We start from the raw sequence: 25,356 nt of genomic DNA on the forward strand, positions 1-25,356 counted from the left end.
CAACCCAAGTATGAAGAGCCCAAATTTAAGGACCCACGGAAACCCTGACAGACAGATGTGGATGTGGAACTGAATTCTACATATAGGCTTGCTGTAGCTCTTCAGAAGCAAGGTGGTTGGCTATGCCTGATGTAGGGCTGGATGATTAATCGAATGTGATTGTCATGCATATTTTTTCAGTGAAGCAAAGTTCTGTAATAAGTAGTAAATCTCCATCCAAAGACCAAAGGGTGCTCTCGTGCTGAAACTCCAATTAAGCTCTGCAGAAGAAAGACCTGGTGGTTTTGTGGTCCAGGGTTTGTGTTTATTATTCACACTGAATCAGTGAAAGCAGAGCAATCTTTTGTTCCCAGGAACGATTTCTGTTTGGCATATTATTAAGTTTCAGCGTGAGAGTTCTGACCTTCCAATGGAGATTTTCTACTGATCACAGAACCGTGCTTCACTGGCAGCCATGAGAAGTAGTTATCCACAGGGGCGATTCTAAGATTTTCATTTTAGGGGGGCTCAGCCCCCAATAAGTGTATGATTAAAAAATATTATTTGACTATTAGGGTAGGGTTGTATACTACTAACCTTATTGCAATCCACTATTCCATTGTATTTCCTGTATTTCATATATGGGAGTAGGAGTACTGACTGAGCCATATACAACACTGTAAAAAAACTAATACAGTTTTTTAGATGTGACCAGTCACTGGAAAATTTTGAATTGGGAATGTAGATTTTTTTTTTTTTTTTTTACAATAAAGACTAACTGATTCAGTATAAGGACATTCATGTTTATCCTTTGATGATACCACTGTTTTTTCTTATGAAATGTACGTGGAAATTGGCAGAAAATTAAAACAACATAAGGGTTCAATGACTGCATTGAATCTTGGGAACACAGTGGTATTGTGTGTGTGAGGCTGTCTGTTCTATTCTCACCTGACTGTTGCTCATTTGCAGACCTACTCCCGCACGACAAAAAAATGTTGTATATCCATCTACAATGAAACATAAATTATTATATTTTATTATTATTATTATTATTATTATTATTATTATACATTTTTAGCTTTTTAGCCTTTATAATCAACAATATGGTTGGTTATACATCAAGTCAGCCCCTGAAAATGTATTTGGCAATATGTTTAATCTGTTCTATATTTATTTCAATTTATTAAAAATAACACCATTATCAATTTGCCACGTCTATAACTCAATTACTTAAAAAAAAAAAAAAAATCACAGATCCCTTTACTCTTACTATAATATATGTATCATGATACACTAATGATTCATTATTACTTAATACAAAATTATATTTAATAATAGAAAACAAAATATCTCCACATGATGTTTCTCTCTCTGTGCCATTTAGTACTTTCAGACAATGATGTGTGTCATTAATAATTTATTTTGCATGGCTGCATAATGTAATGCCGAAATACACAATAATATGTTTTCAATTTTAAAAAGTAAATTAAAATAAATCATGATCGTTTTCTAAAGTATGTTTTCATGGGTGTTAATCGCTTCATTTTTGTTGGAAGAAAAAACAACTGTCACACTGTGATAAAGGCTGAAGGTGAACGCAGCGAAGACGTATTGGTATTGGATGCGAGAACACACACACGCACACACACACACACACACACACACACACACACACACACACACACACACACACACCTTGTACTCTCTGATGTTCGCTCTGCTCGGCGCCACTGTGGATTGAAAAACGCGCTGAATCCATGCAGACTCAGATCAGGGGAGGAGCCGGAACTTGATGCAGCTTGCCACCGTTTCAAATGAGTTTTTAAAGGGGACTGAAGCGATCACTAATTAATTAATCAAATAATTTTTTAGGGGGGCTGGGCCCCCTAAAAAGGGCCTAGCGACGCCCCTGGTTATCCACGATCTCGTTTACCAACAATAATTCCAACTGTCTTACAAAAGTTCCTAGTTTACCAAAAACTGTTCCCATATAACACCTCTATCCATAAAAATGGCCAATTTTGCAAGGCATGGCATGTGCCAAGGCAATTTGGCTTCTGCAGGTCAACAAATCATATCTGAATGTGCAATAAAGAGAGCATACATTTTGAAACATCTGCCAAAAATATGCTTTTGGGGATGGACCCATGATAGGGCCATTTAGGGATGATTGACTTTGAATGTTCACTGGTAATATTGTCTTTTCAGCATTCTGTGCCAGGCTGGAGAGCAGCAGCTGTGGTACCATATGGCTGACAGAGGAGGCCACAGAAAACACAAACAAATGCAAGGTTAATAGCAAACTGTTGATGGCGGTTGGTAAGATATGCACACAATAGATGGTTTCCTGAAGGACTGCTGGCATTTTAATATGCAAATCTAAGGACTTGAGCAAAAATAAATAAAAAATAATGAGAGCAGGTCTACTAAGCTGGCACAAGTGGTGGATCTTACAGGGTATGCAAATTTCGGCCAAGCCTTCGGCTATCTTTCAGACTGACTCATGTGCCTGTGATTTGCAAGAACTGAAGATGCTGTAATGAAGGGTTTTTAATGTGAGCGAGAAATGTTAATATGCAAGATTTAGTTACTGTAGCACAGAGCACTTTCAAAGACAAAGGACAGCTTTCAAGCTAATGACTACTCCTTAAAGGAATCTTTATGAAATGAAGACTTAGAAATTAACATTAACTCTGTTCCACACAAGTACAGTATAACTTCGCTCCATGTAATACCTAAAGAAGTGTTCTTAATCACAATGCTGGTTTGTCCACAGAGGTTACGGGGAAACAGCTGTAATTCAGCTTTTACATAAATGCCACCTAGTTTCAGAGAGGGGATTTACAGAAACTTAGGCTGTATTTAATGTATATTCCACTTGTGTGCAGCAGGATTTGTATGGCCAAAAAAAAAAAAAAAAAAAAAAAAAAACGGACCGATTTTGCATGCACTGCTGTAAGCTTATGTGGATTCTACAAAAGTAAACAATTTAGATAAGTTATTTAGAATTATTTATGGAACAGATAAAATACATATAATCATTTATTAATCAATCATCATTTTGATTTAACGCTTTTCTTCATTTAAAGGTTGAAATGTGAGGTTTACCCTTTTAAGAAACGTTTTCAATGCTTTTTTTTAAATTTGATTTTTGAATACGTTATTAGATAAGCTGTTTCCATTAAAAATCTTGAAATCACTGGTAATGTTATTGTTTTAGTGATTATGCAAACAAAAAGTCATTTTATTTGTTGTTTGTTGAATTCAAATATAAAACTTAATGATTGGATGTTACACATCCAATGTTTTTCCTCAAATTCCCCAAATATTCACTTAAGATATAACTTAAGATATAACATGTTATTTTTTGCATCAATTCATATATATTTAGCCTACTCTAAATCTGTGTAGGCTATATGTGTATTGGGATAGAGCGCCATCGGTGTCATCTTTATGTGGGCGCTTTGGATGTCAATCAGTGTGAGAAGTGAGCAGAGAAAAGGTACTCCTCTCAGAAAACTTACAATTAAAGATGTTTTTAAATGTTTAAGTACTATTTGGAGCATAAGGAATGCTAGATGAGGGCTTAATGAACAAATTTTTGTTAAAACCAAAATCAACATTTTCCTGTTTATTATTATAGTTTTTTTGCCTGTAGCACAAAGTTAGCCTGTTCGCATTCCAACTAATTTTGCTACCACGGGTCACATACAATATGCTTTATTATTTAAATAATTGTTAGTAATAATTTATTCATTTAAATGTCATTACTGAAATTCTCATTTTTACATTTAACGATATTTAAACATGAAACGATATTCTAACGATATTTCAAGAATGCATCCATAGAGTTATATCTTCATAACTAGCAGTCAAATTCACTTGTGCAGCCACTCACAGCCTTTTGTAGAACTGTAAGTTGCAATATTTCGTTTTTATATATATCATGTGTAGTATTTCATATAAGATGCATATGGCTGAGTTGCGTTGCACTAAAGTGTTTCATGGTAGGCCTACTATGGTGATTATCACTTCAGCGCACAGAACGTAGGACAGTAGGAACTCAAACAGAAATGCAAAATATTAATAACTATGACTGGGGCTGTCAAATACATATAACATTACTGTGAGAACACTATTATAATAAAAACACTGTGAATTATTAAAGTTTAGTTTAGTTTCTTGTTTCTACACATTGTTGTGTGAAGTACGTGTCCACAACAGGAGTTATACAATCAGAGCAGCACAGACATGTTCACTTTCATTTTGCGCGGATATATGTCGTAATTGTTAGGTTGTGTACTAGTATAAATAAGGAAGTGTATCCTTCAGGAAATAAATCTGTTAATTAAAAACTTGCTAAGTGCAACACTCTACTGATCTTTAGCACGCCCAACTCAAAACAGAAATGCTGAACATTAATAACTAGGACTAGGACTGTCATATACCGTACATCAACACAGTCTCACTCCCAAAATATATAGAAAGAATGCTAGACTAATCCCCACAACTGAAAAAGGTGGTCATGTGACTCCATTGTTGTCAGATAGCAAATTCAAATTACCGTTAAGAGTGCAAATGAACCTAATAGAGACTGAGAAAGTTCGACAAGAACTAACTCAGAAATATGACATCCATCCAGACAAAATTTGGTCTGTAGATGAGTGTGAAAAGGTACTAGGAGCATATATTCGCAAGAATAATGTGAAAGGCATCATCTGATGTCATAGAGAATTTGCTTTAGTGCTAGTTAGACGAAAAAAACAAAGAGCTCCGTGCTAGAGTTGCCTTATTGAATAAGAAATTGAACCACCAAAAGCTGCAGCAAAAATTGTCAACCTGATAACATTTATCCTGACTTCTAAGCTTTCTTTGAAACAGATGTAGCCATCCAATCAGTAAATTATGTGCCTGTAAATTCAGTGAAGGTATGTGGCGCTAGGAGAATATCTCAGGGAATTGAGGAAACTGAAAGTGTTCCTCCCAACTTTTCTCTTGTACAAGTACAAACTGTTGTCAAAGTGCTAAGACCTAAAGATATAGATAGATTATTCCAGAGTGTACCCTTAGCACGCACACATTTTTCTGAATTTAGAAGAGCACTGAGTAGAAAAAATGCGTCTCTACTATATGTCGTAGCTGCTGATGTCACAAATTCTAACTGAATATGAATTCAAAACTTTTGAGTCTGCTGTTACTTCTGAATTACAACATACCAGTAAAGGCAATTTGAGAGAAGTTGTTTTGAAAATTCTAAAGAATATCATGGGACCTAAAATAGACTGGTCCAGAATCACTAACTGTGTGCAAAGGAAAAAGAAACTGTGAGTGAATACAATGAAAGGTTTTGTCAGTCTACAGTGACAGTGGAATAGTCGATGATCCTGAAAGTGCGCTAGATGACAAGGGACCATTAGTCCGCGTCTGGTCAGATGGCCTTGTAGCCAAATACAGAAAAGCCTTTCCGTTCCTAGATCTAAATTGGTCTAACAAAACTCTCAGAAGTAATCTAGACAGTTTAGCTACTTGGGAAAAAGACTCTTTGTTAAAGCCAGAGTAAAAATTGCAGCAGCATCCTTTCAGGTCAACTGAGAACCGACAGAAATGTAAAAGTACTAGGAGGGAGGGCAGTTGTCATTACTGTGGTAAACCTGGACACTTGATGAAAGCGTCTAGGAAAAGCAAGAAGACATTATGAGAAATGAACAGTGTTACTCAGCTCCTGGTGAATCTACTTCCTACCCTGAAGCAGGCCCTCACCTCCCCACTTCTCCAAACTGTTGGAGCAGCTTTCTCAGGTGTTAACTGTTAGGGCTGTGAGTGCTTAATTTCACAAGTAATGTACAACAAAGATGAAGGATTGTTTGTAAATAAAACTACAGGAAGGTGACTGTCACTTACTTTCATTGAGAGAAAGTTAAATACACTCACAGCCTTCAAAGCTATATTACAGTACATCCCAGTCACTCACCTTTCCTCTTTGGGTTATGATGTTTTGTTATGACTGATGTTCCATTAGAGGATGGAGATGTCGCACAGTAAAGTTTGCACACCAACTATAGGGGCAAACTAGGACACATACAGACCAGTGAAAAGCCCAGGGAAGAGCAACAGGCCTCAGGGGCCAACCTTGTGGTGAAGACTAGGTTTCCCCTATCATTAGTTTTATCTCCACCTCACTGGTCCATAAGTGTCAAATTACTTAAAACTAGATAGAGGAAAACACTATACAATCACCAGATTTAAAATACCTATACAATCAACAGAAGTCTAAAAATGTCTATGTATATAATGCTGGTCTGCTGTTTCTTTGTTTTCTTGTTTTGCAGGTATGTGTGCATGCAATTTCATCTTTATAAGCAGCACCCTGATGTAAAGCATCACCTCAGACATCCATGAACAAGCTTAATGAGGATAAAGAGTCACCTGAGTAAATCTACTTGGAGAATGGACTACAGAAAAAAGACTTCACTGCTTTTCAGGTGCCGTGGACTTCAGGACTTCCACTCTAATGCTACTGTACATGGTTTTCTGTGTCTACATATAGTTTTCACAACATGTTACCATCCATGTTGTATGTGTCAACAGTTATTTTAAAAATAACTATTACACCTAAGTAACTCTAGGACAAGACACAGAGTAATTTATATGTGCAAGTAACCTTTTCAAGTTAATGACTTCAAGATGGGGCTTAGGTTAACAAACATCGGCCATAGAATGGACTCATCAAGGTTTAAATTTGTGTTATGTGAGCATTATTAGAACTATCAAAGGGGGACTGTGGGATTACAAATTTAAGAATCTGTATAAAATATGTTGTTCTGTTGTTCTGACATAGCATCACATGAACAACTAACGTTATGTAAAGTGTGTATTACATTTTGAGGTAAAGATGATGACATTCCAAGAGGATCAAGTCAAGCAGCCCAGGCGTCTGAGACACTTTATGCATTTCTGACTTTTGGGCAGGGTCCACCAAGTTAAAGGTGAATGCTAAGCTCAAGGCACAGCTGTGCCTTCGTCTCAATGGTAATGTGAAGGTATGGCGATACTGTCAGACTGATTGGGTTAGCATCCATGCATTTGGTGCTGATGAGATCATGGCTGGGAAAATGCCAGTGTCGGGCTGATTCCTGTAATGCATTTGCATTTGCATTTTATCGTGTAGACTGTCTCCATCTCTACTGTATGTATCCCTCCTTCTTGAATGTATATAAACTTCAAAGTATCACTGCTTTGGTTAGACTTTTGATTACTGCAGCACCACGCAGCACGTTCTGTTGAGTCCAACAGGAAGTAACTCATAACATTTTAATTATATTTTGATATGAGAAAACAAGAAAATCCTGCACACTATCAACTTTGCAAAACAATAAAATAAATACTTTAATAGCAACGTTTCGATCATATGATCTTCATCAGGCATCAACATTGTATTCAAACTCCATTGTATTTAAAACAACATGACAAAATGTTTGGTATTTCCTATGTATGTAATTGTGGAGTTAACAATGTGGTGTGGTGTTAATGATTATTCAATTGCTAATCTTGACTGGATATTGATAATTCTTCACTGTGATGTGTCATGTTGTTTTAAATACAATGGAGTTTGAATACAATGTTGAAGACTGATGAAGGTCATACGATCGGGAACGTTGCTATTAAAGTATTTATTTTATTGTTTTGAAAGTTGATAGAGTGAAGGATTTTCTTATTTTCTCATATTTTGACTATATCAGTCTTTTTTCCTACGCACCTATATATGACAGGTGTGCGATGCTAATTGATCAATTATATTTTGATAAAAATAAATGAAATGACATGGAAAAAGATTTGTTAATTTTGCTAAACGAGACTCTTAAGGCCCGAGTCAGTAAAATGATCCGAACTGCCCATCATTAGTGCTGTTTCTGTGCGTGCATTCAAAGAAATCTGCCAGAAAAAGCCTTACATCAGCTATTGGCTTTTGTGTGTCTCATGACCGATTGCGTCATGTTATAGGAGTATCTTTTTAATTGAGATGTGATGTGAGTGCATTAATGGAGCGGGATCATTCTAGGCAAATTAAAACCTTATGTTTTACTCTCTTCTTCACATAAAAGTAGCGTATGGCTTTAGAAGACTTGGAATGCAACACGACATGTTTGTAATCCTTATATTGGCCTACTGCTTGTTTATGGTTGTTTTTTGCAATAAATACCTGTGGCTGTACTTTTATTTGCCTGTTACATGTTTTATATTGTTCAGAAGTGGGTAGGTTAAGTAGGGGTGGGGTTATTTGCTCCAGTGAAAGTATACATTTATATAAAATTATTTTAAAATACAAATGCATTAGAAAGCAGGAAATACCTGCAAAAATGTATGCACTACAGTATGTAATGTAGCTTGAATCCAAACAGATCATCAGAGCAGATCAGTAATTTGAAAACTTTCTGTTAGATGGAATTTCACACACAAGTTTGAGTGATTGGGATTGAGTGGTACCGGCATCTTTCACTCTCTCAAAATGTACAAATGACCTCACATCCATAAAATCCACGTTGAGTTTGCTCTGACTAGCGCACGTATGGACAGTTGAAATTGCCACTTGGAAGTCAATTTAAATCATGACAATTTAAACATTCAAGCTATTTTAACCCATAAAGTACGTGTGCACTCTCTGGGAGCTGGTCTTCAACCCACTCTGAGCCAAAAGTGTGCACAGCCACCTCTCAAACAGCTCTCAACACTTGAGTGTCAGATTGAGTTATTTAATATTTGATTAAAATCATTTCCTTTTTGTCCAGCTATTACATTTTTTTTATCTATTGCAATTATTTTTATACAGCCTAAGCTTTTATTTATATTTTTACGTTGAAAGTAATGTTGTCCAATGACTTGTTTGCATTATTTACATGATGTGGAGACTAATTAATCACATTAATCGCACATCAAATTTGGAGTTATTACTCAAAAAAGATCATTTAAAATCATTGTGGTGCAAAGCATCAAACAGAGATTACAAAAAGAAGGTTCAGCAAGAAATATTTTGTTTGATAAAATGTATTACATATAGCCTACTCTTTTGGACCATGTGAGTAAATGATGACAGAATTATCATTTTTGGTTGGGTGAACTATAACTTTAATAATTTATTTTCTTAATTTTATTATTATTACTATGGAAATATGAAATTATTTTTTATTGAAATGACACTTTAAATAATAAACTAAAACTGCCAATAGGAGGTGGTAAATGTCTTAATGATTAAGTCATCGAGTCATTTCTTCATTCATTTGATTCGTTCAAATGGCTGATTCTTTTAGAAGTGAAGTAAATGGTTCTTTACGAATGGTTCATTGAATCATTAGGCTTGTTCGACTTGAAGCGGATCATCACAATCAGACCAATCGGCCGACCGACATCAAAATACCGCAGTGCTTTTGAATCGCTCTCGTACTTTAATGTCATACACCGATTGGTCTGTGCAGCGCCACTTCAAACCCAATGCATAGGATACCCAGACAGCAAGCAGTTTTGTGCCCCACGTGAAATCCATACGGCCCAAATGTGGGCCGGATCTGGGCCGAAACTGCTTGCCATATATTTTATTATTTTTTTTTTGTTTGTTTTTTATTATTATTATAATTTTTTTTTTGTATGTGAAAGTGTGAAAAGGGTTGTTCTTGCAATCAGCAAAGAGCTGCTCAGTGGTGTTCTCAGTTAAACCGAGCTTAAGATATCCAGCTACTGTATCCTTCGGATGGTTTAAATGGGAGTGTCACTCATCTCCTCAGAGGCCGGAGTGACACAGAAACTGCTCTTGACTCATGGAGCAAAAAAAAAAAAAAGAGACAAAACGAAATGAGCAGCTTGCGGGATCCCATGTGGAGGAAGATGGAGAAGCACAGTGGCAATTTCCAAATACACCCATCAGTAACAAGCCCTTGTCCGCATGTGTGTTCATATTCTCACAGCAGGAAGGGATGGAGTGTATTGTACAATAATAAAGGTCTTCTGCAAGTATCAGAAAACCTGAGAAGTGCTTAGCAGAGCCGGAGGGCATTTGTTCATATTCACACTATGACGATTGTGAAAATCAGGCCCCCGTTGGTAAAGGTACGCACATGATGTTCAAGTGAGCACTTGAAGCACAGACAGAATGCTAAACACCTGACTCAACCATTTCAAAGGCTCGTTACCTGTTTCATTCCTGGCCCCTCGTGCATGTCGCACCCATACGAGATGGATGAGGGTAGTGAGGATGGCACAGCAGAGCATGTTGTGTTCTTCAAACTGCTTCCAATGAAGAGGAATGTACTGAACCAAGCAGCCCACGTACATCTGACTCTAGAACAGAGGGGGGGGGGGGCAGCTGGAGTCTAGCACTGATCTCAATTGTAAAGAACACACACAAAATAAATGTTTGTTTGAACTTGAATGTTTCAGATAAAAAATGTAAAAAAAAAAATCTGAACACAGGTCAATAAATTATAAATGAAATTAAATGTATGAAGAAATAAATTCAAAGAATGATCATTTAAAAAATAAATACATAAAATAATAATAGTAATAAAAAAATATTGTCATCATCAAAATCACTACCATCACTATATTTTACCCTATTTTTCTTTTAACTTCCCTGAAAAATTTCATGTTATGAACCATTTATCCTACAATTAAATTAAATTACTACAAATTACAAAAAACTGTAAATTTATTCATGTTTTAATACCATATCAGCAACAATTGAGGCAACATTAACAGTATCATTTCAATACATCGTAAGAAGAAATAATTGTACATAAAAAATTTAAAAAAAACATACAAATAACAACAATAGTACTGATAAAACTCATACAGAATCTTTCGATTTAAACAATGATAAAAATACTTCTCTTTTTTTTTTTGGCAAAATCTACTTGAGTCTTAATAAGCGCTGTGCTGCAGGTCTTTATTTTCATGCTGCCCTTGCATTATTCTGTCCTGCGATTTGGGTCCTGATTTAATGAACAATACTCCATGAATTATTCCTATGGATTACATTTGGAATCTCAGTCTAAATTCTCCCTCACATCTCTCTCCTTGTCTATTTTTGCAGTGGTGCATTAAAACTTTTCTTATTAGCATCCTTTACTGATGGGATGTTTCTCCAGCAGAGAAAAAAAATTAATTCAGAACAATGTCGTCAAAATAGATTTTATTTACATACAAATGTAAAACTCATCTGTGCTTCTAGTGTTGACTTCTTAATGATACTTCACATTTAAATGTCAAACAAACTTAAAACTTTCTCATTGCAATGGAATGCAGTAGTTTAGTCAACATTTAGCAAACATTGTGTTTTTTGCTGTCAAGCTCTTAGCATTTTGCCGCTTTATCAGCATTTTCTTCTGCTCAAAGGAAAACAGTTTAAATACACCGTAAGCAGTCTGTCACTGTGCACCAACCACTGATGACAGTATTTGCAAAACTTTAAAAAAAGAAACATGCTTAAATTAACTACAAACTACTTTATAAATAAATTTCTCCCATTGCAACTGGGAGAAATAAAGATGCAACTGATTTTTTTTATTTTTTATTTTTTTACTCTAGGCTGAAACGGCTTCAGCTGATTTAAATTGTTATTGTGTCTTGTAATTGTGATTTTATATCTCACAGTGTGACTCAGAAACAGGCAAAAAGGGACTTCCCTCAGTGTAAGACTGAAATGATAAGGGATCGTATTCACAAGAAACTCTTTCTCTTTTTCTTTAGAATGCTGCACATCCCTAATTCTAAAACCGTTCAAAAGAAAATGCAGTGCTGCAGGTGCTACACAAAGACAGTTTTTGTTTGTTCTTTTGTTTTTTGTTAGTTCTTCTAATAGTATCTTCCCAACATTCTGTGATTTCTGATTATACAACAGACATGATCATACAATAGGCATGATTTTAGCTCATAGGAATCACTAAAGTTGTTTTGTTAAAAGTAAAACATTCAGAAGACACATTTTTGCAGCCTAGGTTTTTTTTTTTTTTTTTTTTGACTTTATAAAAAGGAAGTTACGTGTTCTGAAAGTTAAAGTATGTTTTCATAGTACATGGACCTCTTATTCCAAAAGACCAAGAACAGTATGATTCCTCATGATACAATCTTTTTAACTGAGGGAGAACTGTAAATATATGAGCAAACTAAGAGAAATTACAAACATGTACCAAAGATTTGAATAGATTATTAAGTCTCGTGCCTAGAACATTCCACACCTTTTAAAATGGGACAGCCAGTTTAGATTTCATACCATAAAGTGACGTGAGCTTTAACAAAAGTTGAAAAGAGCTAAACTCTGGCAAGCGGAACTTATAAGATCAAGGAGAGTATAGCAGAAAAAGCCATTATTTAACAAGTAGAGAAAAAAGGTAAATAACTGAAATGTCAAAAGATATATTACTGAGCTCATAATGACGGAAAACGGAAATAAATTCCCTCCTAAGTTAGTACAGAAAATTTTGCATGAACCAAAACATGGGTGGACATGCTACATGAAAACACATTCATATTTAATACTGTTTATTTGAATAATCTTTAAGCTGAATACGAGGCAATACAGATGAGCACTAAATCATTTGATAGGGGAGTAAATATCTCCAGTGCTGCGCAAACTTGACATGGAAGGTTACTTTCAACATACATATGGTATGACCGCCTTTTATGTAATTTATGCATGTTTGACTGAACAAAGCTTAAATCACGAGTCAGTCTAACATGATGAAAATAAATGTCATTCATCAAATGTCTCCAAGTCAAGGCTCACGCAATAGCTAAAGGTTATTTTCAAAGCAGGTCGTGGCCTTGTGCTCTGTCAGCATTGTCTGGTAATGATATGACATCAATATGTGTTTTTCAGTGTGCAAAGACAAGTAGTGTCCTGAGGAATATCAAGAAAAGCAACTGATTTTAGAGTCAAGATTGAACCCTGTTCATTTGGATGACTTCATTTGACCTCTCTGAAGGTTTGAAGCTCACCTGGATGCTGACTCTCTCGATGGCACAGGAAATAATGTGGAGAACTTGCATTTTGGTGTCACATTCATTGACCTGTTGTAACAGCTGGAGCAACTGGCTGAATATCAACGCCAAATACAGAAAAGGAATAAAAGAGTTGCTAATGAAGACATTTAACTCAACAGATTAAATGCAGTGATGTCAAATGTTCAAAACAACCAATCCTACCAGCAAGAACTGCTCAGTTCTGAACTCAAAGTCATGGGTAAGGCTGAGTTTTGTGTTGACTGCAGGTGAGAAGCAATGTCCTCTTAAATACACATGATTATCTGACATGCAAATGAATGAGGATGAGAGTGATTCAAGTAATCAAACGACGCCATCCAAACAAGTGGGAGTTGTTGAATGACTATAGGTTAATAGGCAAACTAATTACAAGAGTGATTAAATGCATCCAATTAAATTTGACAAATGACCAGCCTGGTGTTAAGTCTGTAAACTACGGCAGGCATTACTCAGAGGATATCTAGCTTTAGAGTTGTGGCTCTTTCAATGCAAACCTGAAACAGAGAAAAATTACATTATTATACAAAAATTAATAAAGCATGATCTGCGCTGTGAAGTATGAAATTTTAATGCTGAAGTGTTACCTCCACACCACTAGTGACACCAAATGAATTGGAAATAATTATTCAGAGATTCCACACCTTATGAACAAAAGCATTTCTGAGACTTTTTTTTTTTTTTTGGATTCATTATTAATGGATTTCTAAAATAATTTTATGTCAAAACTAACATGTATGATAACAATTTAATTAACATTTTCACTGACATCAGGATTGGTGCCAACCATTTTAATAAGTTTATTATTTCTAGATTTTTTATTTATTCTTATTAAATAGCTGATGAAATATGTGAAAGCTGACTAGGATCATTTTTCTTCGTTATAAACAATTCCATGACTTTTCCATAAATGGAAATCAGCTTAAAAGTTAATTGGGTTTCTATAACTGTAGGGACCCAACTGTTTGTATACACTATTTTGTACATTTTTTGAATAAAGTAATAACTTAACTGAATTAATCCATAGTGAAAGTCAGGCAATTATAATATCACTAGTGCTGTCAAACGATTAATCGCATCCAAAATAAAATATTTGTTTACATAATGTATGCATGTGTACTCTGTATATTTATGTATCTATGTATGTATGTATGTATGAATATATATATATATATATATATATATATATATATATATATATATATATATATATATATATATATATATATATATATATATACACACACACACACACACACACACACACATGCATGCATATATTTCAGAAAAAATATGTTATTTTAATATATTAAATATATTGATTTATAATATAAATTAAATGAATATAAATATAGACACGTAAATACATTGTAAATATATACTGTATGAGTGTGTATTTATATATACATAATAAATATACACAGAACACACAAATATATTATTCAAACAAAAACTTTTATTACGATTAATCGTTTGACAGCACTAAATATTACCAAAGATTTCTCTTGAGCTTTCAATTCAAATAATATATATATATATATATATATATATATATATATATATATACATATATATATATATATATATATATATATATATATATATATATATGATCCTATGATCCTAGGAAAAGTCATGGAATTGTTTATAGTGAAGAAAAATGATCCTAGTCAGCTTCCACATATTTCATCAGCTAATTAATTTAAAATTATTGAATGGTATACGCGTTTCCCCAAGACCTCTGCTGTACCATTGCTTTCGCTGCATCCCGGTAGGTGTACCCCAAACTCAGGTGGTCTGCCAACCCCTGGCTTGACCAGAGTAAACTGCGGCCCACTTCAGGAACTCTGCGTACTTGTGGCTTACTTGTAGTTTTCTCTGCACACTATATTTTACTACTATTTTACACGCTTCACCTCCGAAGGAATCTTTTAAAGGACAGCCATTAATTTCACCTTAAATCAGTGTGGTACATGTTGACAAGAGACCTCTAAGCTTAATCGAGTTTCCTCAACATATAAATCTTGAAAGAGTTAGCCTGTAACCAAAACAAAATTAACATCATTAAAAGGTCGTGCCAGTATGGGATATCTGAGGAGCCTGAGGGTGTTAGCAAGGATCGCATAAAGAGTACGACTCAAGCAGGTGGCTAATGACAGACCCCGCCAACCTCTCACAGTGATGTATTACACAGGCTGATGGGACAGCATGCTGCGCTCCACAAACAGGTTTATAACGAGCTATAGCAGGAGATGATGAAATTTCCCCAACACATCAAACTTAATGATCAAGCAATCTTCTGAGTAATAGCCAGGGGTCTGGAGCAATGCATTTATAAAGTAGTTAACTGACAAAGACCCAAGCGGACAACAAAGACATTTTGATTTGATACATCTTTGGATAGTTCTTTTATGTAAAGTCTGTCAGCTGCTTTGTTGCATCACCAATGGTCGCTGTTGTTTATGTTAATGGAAATTTTGGAAACTCAATATTGATAACTTTGTTATTATATATAATAAAGAAATACCTGTATGCGATGCACAATATCATACTGATACAATTATTATATATTATAATAGTGTTAACTTTTATGTTAACTATTTAATACATGATTTAACATGAACTATAAACAATATTTTTAACAGCATGCTTTGTTAATGCTGAATACACAAAACACATATGTTTATTCTTTGTTCATGTTCATTCATAATTAAATAACGATCGATATTTCACTGATATGTTATTGATGTAAATTATTTTTATGTTTATATTTCATAGCAAATTCATATTATTTTGTGGTCTTATATTACTTTGTGGTCATACATAATCATTAATACCGTAATATACAGTATATAATAAATGCTGTGTAAGATACCCATATTCTACAATCCTGGCTGATACAGATAATCCGATAATACTTTTCTTGTTATTACCAATGACCTGTAAATATGTATTATTAAAATTCGATATTGCTGTGATAGAGTATTGACAAATATTTAGAATATTTAGATTACAAAAAAAAAAAAAAAAAAAAAAAAAATACAGTTTCCACAAAAATATAAAGCTGCAAAACTGTTTTCAACATACAATAATCTAATATTCTAAATATCTCTATATTATTCTAAATATCTCACACACACATGAGTAAGACAAATCAATATAGAATTGTAATAATATACATTCACTGGTCATTGGTAATAACAAGAAAATGATTCTCAGTGTATCTGTATCAGCTAGGATTGTAATAACTATGAATTTGGAAATATTTTATATTTCACATGGCCATCTTCAAAAAAATGCTAAAAACACATATCTTCCATCTTTATTTAACAGCCTAACACTTTCTATTCTAAATGTATTTTATCTATTTGTTGACCCTAACACTTGAACTCTTGTTTCGTTTTCTAACTGCTTGTTTTCTTTAAAAACACTAGCTTTCTCTACTCTTTCGATCTACTTGTTTTATTTTATTTAGCATAATTACAGGAAACTAACCTTAAACCAAACCTTAACCCAATAAAAAGTACATGCTGTGAGCTATTATTGCCCAGGACATAATTTAATAATTACACTGTAACAGGGAAACAAAGACACCTTATTAAAGTAAAGTGTAACCAAATTATTCTTGTTAGATGAAGGAAAGCATATTGGATGAAAGTGTGTAATTTTGGATACAGAAACTGCCAGTGTGATCATCCCATAAGTCTCTAGGGGGCTACATCTGTACTCGTGAAAGACTGTAAGAGCAGCGCTGCACAGGTGGTACAGTTTGCACTTCATTTTTGCTCCTATTTAAGCACCAAATTAGACATAAAACCTGCTATTTTCTAAGCACTTTCATTGCTAAATGACAGGTTGTAAAGCATGTAGCTACCAGAAACAATACGTCAGATAGAAAAAAAAAAAAAAAAACATGTCGACCGTTATGGAATTCAATCCATCTTCATTGGAATGGGTTTAGGAGGGCTTAGATATTCTACAGAGAAATAAAAGCAGAGATAAGCAGAGCCGCCTTCTCTCTCAGAGGCATCTGCAGCATAAAACATCAAACACCGGCTGAAAATAAAGCACTCCGCTCCCTGCCAGAGTACAGAGCGCCCACCCAGTAGATATGAGAGAATTATGAGTGAGGAGATGGGATTCTGTGACAGTAACTCTTTAACGAGGTAGACCCCTGCCTGTGGATGTCGGACGGGTCCATATGCTTCCTGTTTAACCAGAGCAGTCGATCAACACGGGTCTGCTCACCCAAAGGTTCTGCCCACATCACTGTTATCAGTCTGCTCAGCTTGCCTCTGTTATGGATATGAGCATCTAATCCTGCTTTTTTCTGCTCGTCTGAATGGAGAAGCTGCTGAATAATAACTATAAGTCTCTACAAGCAATCGCAGAAGACACAGCTTCCGCAGAAATTCCATCACACAGGACTTCTCACGCAAACACAGATCCATGAGTTGTGCACTTTCCAGGTTTTTTTTTATTATTTTTTTAGCTATAGTTTTTGTGGTATGAAAAAAATGCCCTATTAATGTAGTCAATATTTAACATGTTATTTTTGCACGTTTTAAAAATGTCTTAAAATGTGTTCAAGACAGACCTGCAAAATGGCAAAAATCACAACACATCATATATTTTTACATTTTTTTTTTTTACAGATTTTTCTACTAACAATTCATAATTACCAACAACCTTTTTTATGTTTCAAAGTTCATTAAGCACTTCACTATATTGTCGTTCCATTGGTAAACAAGTATATTTTTGAACGCATACATGCACAATTAAACTTCAACAAAATCTTCACAAAATACATACATATAAAGTTTATTACGTTTTAACAACTATAATTATTTATTGTAAGCCCTGTAATATAATAATAGAATAGAACAGAGCAGTAGTGGCTCCAGACCGTAAATTGAGGTGTACCGTAATGTATTGTCTTGGTCTGAAGTGAGCTGTGAATGTGAAAATAAGTGGAGCAGTCTCAAAATGGCCCAAACAGCTCTCAATTACAGCATTCTCCTCTTTTCACCAGAATTAGAAGTACATTGCAAAATTACGTGTATTTTTTATTCAGTTTATGTAGGGTTCTATGTTTTGGGTGAATATACCTGCCCTAACAGGTGAGCCGTGCCTGTAAAATAAAAATAAAATAAAAATAAAATTTTGCTATTTCCTCTTAAGCAGCTCAACCAGATCAGTCTCATTCTCTCTTCTTTTTTCCTCCTTCCAAACATATTAACTCTTTTTTTTTCTTCATATTAAAAAAAATATATATATATGTTTCAATTCAAATAATTTAATCTGTTTTGTCATGACTATTCTTTGCATCTTATTTTCATTATTGCTGACAAAATCAGAAACCTAATTTTGAGTAAGCTTGTTGAAGAGATAAACATAACAATATCCCTAATAACTGATGATACAAAACAAAAACATAGACATGGATAATTAGACAGTCTTTTTTCCCCCAGTGTAATTGAGGGTCGCTGCGTGAGTGTACAGTATCTGCAAATACAAGTTGTATATATGTATGAGGCTGCGTGCATATGTAAGCGATTAGTCTATTCTTTTCAAGCTGACAAACCATGAAATAGAAGTAGCCCGATCTCATTTCCTTTGCATAATAGAGTTCGGGCAACGTTGAAACATGTAAGATAAATGATCTACTGCAGTGTTGAAAGCTCCTGGAGGCACGAGAGCTCCTCTGTCTCCAGCTCTGGTGAGGTCCCTCATATCTGAACTGGCCAAACGCTGGACATTTTTCGCACACACCTGACTATTCAATGCTATTGACCAGCTGTCTTGTTGGGCCTAGGATAGAGGTCAATAAATAGAAGACCACAGCTGACATCCACCCAGAGCAAAGACACTGAATAAATTAGTATACAGTAATGAAGTATCCACCTTTTTCTTCAATGCAGAAGTAAGCCTATGGATGAGACTTCAGGTTCATTAGGCACTATAGGTGAATAATGAGGAGAATAGAAATGTGCAGTAAATGGTAAAAGTGTTTGCACTACAAACCAGTGTGTTCATAATTAGGATAGTACATTAAAATAGTACAACACAAGACACACCAACATTTAATATCAAGCAGCATAATATCGTTCAGCTAATATACTGTATATATTAAATGATCTACTCAAGTCAAACACACAAGAGAGTTTATTTTCAACATTTTATTTCAACTTTTTTTTCTCAAAGCCAACGACTTTATACTCAAAAATTTAGTTTAATCACGCATTATATTGACTTTGATCTTGATATGTTTTTATTTTTATTTGTTTATTTATTGGTCCTTATCCTCTTTCATACATATGTATCTGTATTATAACAAAACTAAATATTTTAACAACATATAATGTAGATTACTGTACATATTGGACCATTTTGGATCTGTGATTAACCAGAACCTTGTATTTACTCTGTATAGGACACAAATAAAATGTTCCTGGTAAACACATTCTGACAAACAAATATAACTAAATTGGCAAAAAAAAAAAAAAAAAAAAAAAATTCGCCCCTCACACACAATTGCAATCTTCCACCTCTCACACTGAAATCAAAACCACACAGACCACAACTTGTCATTATTTGAATGATGGCTGACTGGACTATAATGAATTTCTAGAATAGTGAAGCTTTATATGATCCCAGGAAATGGGTTGTTTTATAAGCAGAAGGATAAAATTGTTGATATGTTGAAGCCGTGTAAGAGTAGTTCGTCTTTGCCTGGAGCCTCTGGGCCTGCGGCAATTGTCAAGACTACTCACCCCGCACGTCTGCACACTGACATGACAGCACCTCTAGAGCGCTGACGGCACACCTCGCTCATAAACAACGCCTGTCTGTGGAAAACCAGGAATGTAGAGCCCGCTAATTTGCAGAAAGTGAAGTCTGTTTAGCATGTACCTGCTTGCCAGTTCAAATGTGTTTTGGTTACAGTTGCAGATAAAAACTGTAGCCAAAAGTTGCAGTTTAATGATTAGTTCACCCAAAAATAAAAATTCTATACAAGGCGCTGTGTTCTTAAATGCAAGCAGCTCATGATCCGATGATTTCAAGCATCTCAGAGTGGCTCGGTTCAAACTACATAACCCCAAACTCCATTTTTGTGGATGGATCAATTCACTGGATTTGTAAAGAGATGTATTTGTAAAACTGTTCTCAAAGGAACTGCAGATAAAACAGCAAAATAAAAGCTTTAAGGTTTAACCCTTGCAAGAGAAGAAATCTAAATTTTTCAGTTTTATTACAATAGTAATTTATAATTCTCTTGGGGATAAAATAATAAGAATTATTATTATTTTATAGTTTAATTAATTAAAAAAAAAAAATCTTTTGCTTTCTAAAACACCAGTGACAAAGTGATGTGGACTGAGACACAATTACAACAAAAAATAATTTTGAGTCCACTTTAAAATCAAGGTACAAATTGATAAATACTTCATACTCTATTCAAAATGGGGGTTGATTTGATTTGATTTTTTCAAAGTACAACAGACTTGATCCATTTAAATGTAAAATATTTTCTTCCAAGGTCCATCATTGTCTGTGGGGAACAATGCAATGGAATTCAAAACAGCAAATTGGACACTAATAAATTTCACATCATGAAAATATCTTATTGTGTCCCAGAGAAGAATGAAAGTCATACAGATTTTGAAAGACATGAAGGTCAATAAATAATAACAGAATTTTCATGTTTGGGTGTACCATCCCTTTAATGCTACACCATAAAATTGCTGCTTCCTAAGTCAGGAGCCAAAATTAAACAATCTCAAGAGACTCCCCTGGAAAATAAGCCCCGGTACGCTGATGAAATGCTGTAAACGCCTCAGGTTTTACATCCATATTGCTCTGTCGCCATTTGAGACTCACCCCGAGACGCGACAACATTACAATGCCTGACACGTATGCGATGAAATGTGAAATACATTAAATGAATATCTTATTGCCCTTTCCCAGTTTGTTCCGTTTTCCATCGTTCAATAATATTTGTTCGCCATTTCATTTCTAGATGGGTCAGCTGAGTGAAACGGAGCTGTTTTTTTTTTTTTTTTTTACTGGGTTTGATAATTTAATATTAAAGATGTAAACTTTATTTGGACTCCCTGTCACACATACCTAGCAGCTGCTCAGCTGAAGGAGAGTTAATTGTGTTTGGTAAGCCCGTGGTTTGCCTCGTTCCAGCGGTCTATGACTGCAATTTCCCGTGGCACGCACATAAATACATACACAAACACCCAAGCGAGTGTGCTCGGCGGGGAGCTCTCAGACATTTGAACAGCATGCTAATGGTCTGTCATCTGCACAACTTAAATATTTAAACTGGATCTGCTGAGCCCGTGGAGCCTGCAGGGGCGATATGACATGAGAGAGTGGGCCGCACATCGACATTGGTCCTTAGACTACACTGGCTTCCATAAATACAATGAACAGATCAATGAATAAATAAGTACACAGTAAGGTCAGGCAGTGTGGTGGCACAACAGCATGATGCCAGAAAGATCCACATGGATTATGAATGGGCAGGACTGTGTTATGTAATATTTACATGCTATTTGAGAGAAACATGAAATATAAAACTACGGAGTGGGACATGTCTAAAATAAGTAAATGGTGAGATATTTGCACAAATCAAAATTATATAAAATTCAGAAATATTTGAAAATCTTAAAATATAATCCTTTGTGACACTGATATTCAAATTCAGTAGAATTTGGATTAGTCTCATTTTTGAAATTGTATCACTGATTGTGCTACTTTACTGAGCAATACTTTTGAGGCTGCTTTGGATCAGTCTAAATTGTATGAAGTGCTGAACAATATGTATTGTATATAAATAAATGGAGATTCGACTTGCTGATATTGCTGTCATTTTAGTAAAGGAGGGACATGCCAAACAGTAAAACATTATTTTATTTTATTTTATTTAAGTTTTATGAAAAACTGTATGTCATTATTTTTTCATTAAAGAAAAAAACACAATTATATCTTTTGAAAAACGCAAAATATGAGCATTTTCACTAGTGATTTTAGAATTTTACATTTACATTTAATTTTCTGGACAAATAACTATATTGCAATTTATGCAGTTACCATGATATAAAACTACTCATACAGCTATGAGAGAATTTTAATTTAAGATAATAAGTTTAAGTTGAAACACTAAAATTACTAACTGGTTGCATTAGGCATTACTTAATCTACTGCACATTGGATTTCAGTATTTAAAACTGAATTAAAACCTTTAAATAAAACTACATGCAAAAATAAATGGAACAAAAATAAGAAATAATTTAAGAATATGCACTAAGTCACTAAGTCAAATATTAGAATTTGTGAAACTGATCATATTAATTTTGTATAGTCTTTAAAGGGAGACATATCATATAATTGACAACAGTTAAAAGTGACAATAATATAATTTCTAGTAAAGAAAATGCAATAAAAATAAAGTAGCTAGTAGTCTTATATTTCTACATTTACATTACATTTCCTGCAAAAATAAATATGTTGTTATTTATGCAGTTGCCATGATATAAAATTATGCATACAATGATATAAGACTGATCATACTGCCCACCCCTAACATATTCATCTCCATGCTAAGTGCTGCACAGTAACAATTTTCTCCACCTACTATGACGACAGAGGTGCATACTGTTCCATAATCAATGCCTTAAATGTAAATGTAATCAAGCCAGGAATGGACAACAGGTAGGAATTAAACCTAGATAAAACGCTTGGATGATTTCACTCTGCTGTCCCCATTTTAGAACGCAGCATTTCGTAGCCAGCGACAGCAATCAAAATTCCAATCAGGTTGAAGGAAATGAAAATGATTTGTGGATCGTCCTTCGCCTTGAACGTTCGAAGAAATCCCCAAAACACTTCTGTGATAATTTCCCTCTCTCTCCATCACCGAATGAACGTGTCCACTCCTCTGCCAGCTGATAAAGCCTTCATTCCATTTTCTCCGATAATACCAACAAGAAAGGATTCTCACCAACATCTGTCTGCACAAGATGAATACCAATAGCTATTGCTGACATCCTAGTGTCACATAAATACATTTTTACCACATATAAGCTAGAAACATTAAAGATGTGCAAAACTAGATATTTTCAAGCAGTTTGAGATGCATTTTGAATGGCTACAGAAACTCCATCCGCTGAATACAAACACCAGCAATTAAAAACTCAACACATTAACCGAAGGAGATTAAACATTTCTGTGCAAAAACAAAAAAGGTTAATGATATTAAGCCTGTCATTCATAGTCTCCACAAAGGAAAGATTATGCAAAATAATGTGGACACTGTTCACAGCTGGTTATTTGAGATCAGACAGTAACTGTCTTGAAATTTATTGTTGAAGGTAATGAATGTGCTACAAGTGCACTGCTCTGATGAGTACAGAAGCTGTGCTGTAATGGTAGGGGATGTAAAGCACTCTGAGACAGGGTTTTACCATGCTGACAGTCTGTTTTAGCACACTATAGCACAGCTGGCTAATACTGTCTTTCCCTTGAGAAATTAACCCCCCTTAAAGAGCCACCTCTAAAACCAAAACTAGAAAAGCTGATAAAACAAAAATAAAAATAAATAACTGCACAGGCTTGATGCAGGCAGTCAATCCTGTCAATGCATTTAACTGCATGAACATACATATCTGAATATCCAATGAGAAAAGGAAACACTACTGAACAAACAAATACAAGACTTTACACTGGGTAAAGTGTTGGACAGCAGTAGCCATAAAAGGTTCTCACGGCTCTCATTTGAACTAAATGTGGCTAAGCTGCAGACTGGAGGGTGCGTTTGGTCACTGGCAGTCATATTAGTGATTACCCACGGGTGCTGCTGATTAATGGTGCTCTTCATAAGCTGGCATCTAATGATGGTCTCTCATTATTTACTGTGAGACAATGCAACTAATCAGAGTCCTCACCTATTCCTAATTGGGGAAGATGATATTGATTTAAACCAATGGGTGATTTGTCAAGACTTTCAATGCTAAGAAAACAAGTCAATAACTGGTAATGCTCATTGGAAATTCATGACTGCTCTCCTGCATAACATCACATCAGGTTTAGCGTTAACTAAAACTATAACTAAAGATATAAAACATAAAATCTTAAAAACAGTTTTATAAGCTGAAAAATAATAATAATAATAATAATAAAATATAAATATTTGATTTTAAAAAACTTACAGAAACTTACAGTGCCTTGGCTATTAACAGAATAAGTTTATGCTCTAAAACTAATAACTGGAAACAAATAAAATACCTCAATAAAAAAGAAACGAAAAAGAAAATAAATGAATACTAAACAGTAATATTTAAAAACAAAAAATAATAATAAAAATGACAAGAATACAACAAAATTAATACATTTGAAATTAAAATAAAGATCAAATATTTATGAATATACTAAAAATATGAAAGTTAAAGATAATTAATTTCAATAAAAACTATTATAGTATATAAATAATATTCAAATAACACAATTAAATTAATGTATGGTTGTTTTGTGCGGTCTCCAGCTTGCTTGGGGATTCTCGCAATAAACATATTAATTAATCATGGAAATTATACATAAAACATCATACATAAAATAATAACAAGGTGCTTGATTCTTTTGAGGAAGACAAAAGTGGAGATTAAAAAATGCGCTTGTCGCTCTTTTCCATGCAATGGGAACTGAAGCTTGAGAGCTGGAAATAGCATCATAAGAGGATGATAAATGTGGTCAGTGAATCATTCAGACCAGTTTATGAACTGGACCAACTGATTTTTTAACTGAATAGAACGAATAATTCATGAACCATACTTTGCTTCATCTCTTGTGAATCTGGCAAGGACAGTTTGAGTAACATAAGTAGTTATAACATAATAATAACATAATTTTGTATTGTTTTATGATACTTTTATGGTGTATTCATGTACTTTCATGTACTTGAAAGCCTCAGGTTGCATTCATTGCAACTGCGCAAAAAAAGAAAGCACAGCAAATTTGGAGTAAATTTTAATAGAGTACTAGTGTTTTGGCTGGACTGTCCCTTTAAGAAACCTGGACATCCTGTAAGCTTCACTTACCCCAAGGTCGGGGTCCTGCATGAGACTGAGGATGACCTCATAGAGCAGGGGCCATAGTTCCGGCTTGAACTTTACCGAGATCCACTGTCCAATCAGCCAGATCACCCAACTTGATCTGATCAACTTGTACCTGAAAAACGAAATATGCCAAATTAGCATTCCTTTGCATTGTCCTGTTTAAAAATTCGTTAAAAAGCTTATTTTATCTGAGAAGTATTTGCCAGTGTAAGACAACATAGGGATG

The 25,356-nt window shown here is 34.5% G+C and overlaps 1 protein-coding gene across 1 annotated transcript in view; it reads right to left on the reverse strand.

Annotated features, from left to right (window-relative positions):
• The window catches only part of ipo11 (importin 11), a 121,867-nt gene that overhangs the window by 44,309 nt on the left and 52,202 nt on the right, over positions 1 to 25,356 (reverse strand). Inside the window, 5 exon segments of the mRNA XM_052564316.1 lie at positions 10,204 to 10,311; positions 12,967 to 13,086; positions 13,177 to 13,216; positions 13,477 to 13,505; positions 25,113 to 25,242. Coding sequence (XP_052420276.1) covers positions 10,204 to 10,311; positions 12,967 to 13,086; positions 13,177 to 13,216; positions 13,477 to 13,505; positions 25,113 to 25,242 — 427 coding nt within the window.

Source organism: Carassius gibelio, chromosome B8, assembly GCF_023724105.1.
Source record: "Carassius gibelio isolate Cgi1373 ecotype wild population from Czech Republic chromosome B8, carGib1.2-hapl.c, whole genome shotgun sequence".
In the NCBI taxonomy this organism is placed as follows: Eukaryota; Metazoa; Chordata; class Actinopteri; order Cypriniformes; family Cyprinidae; genus Carassius; species Carassius gibelio.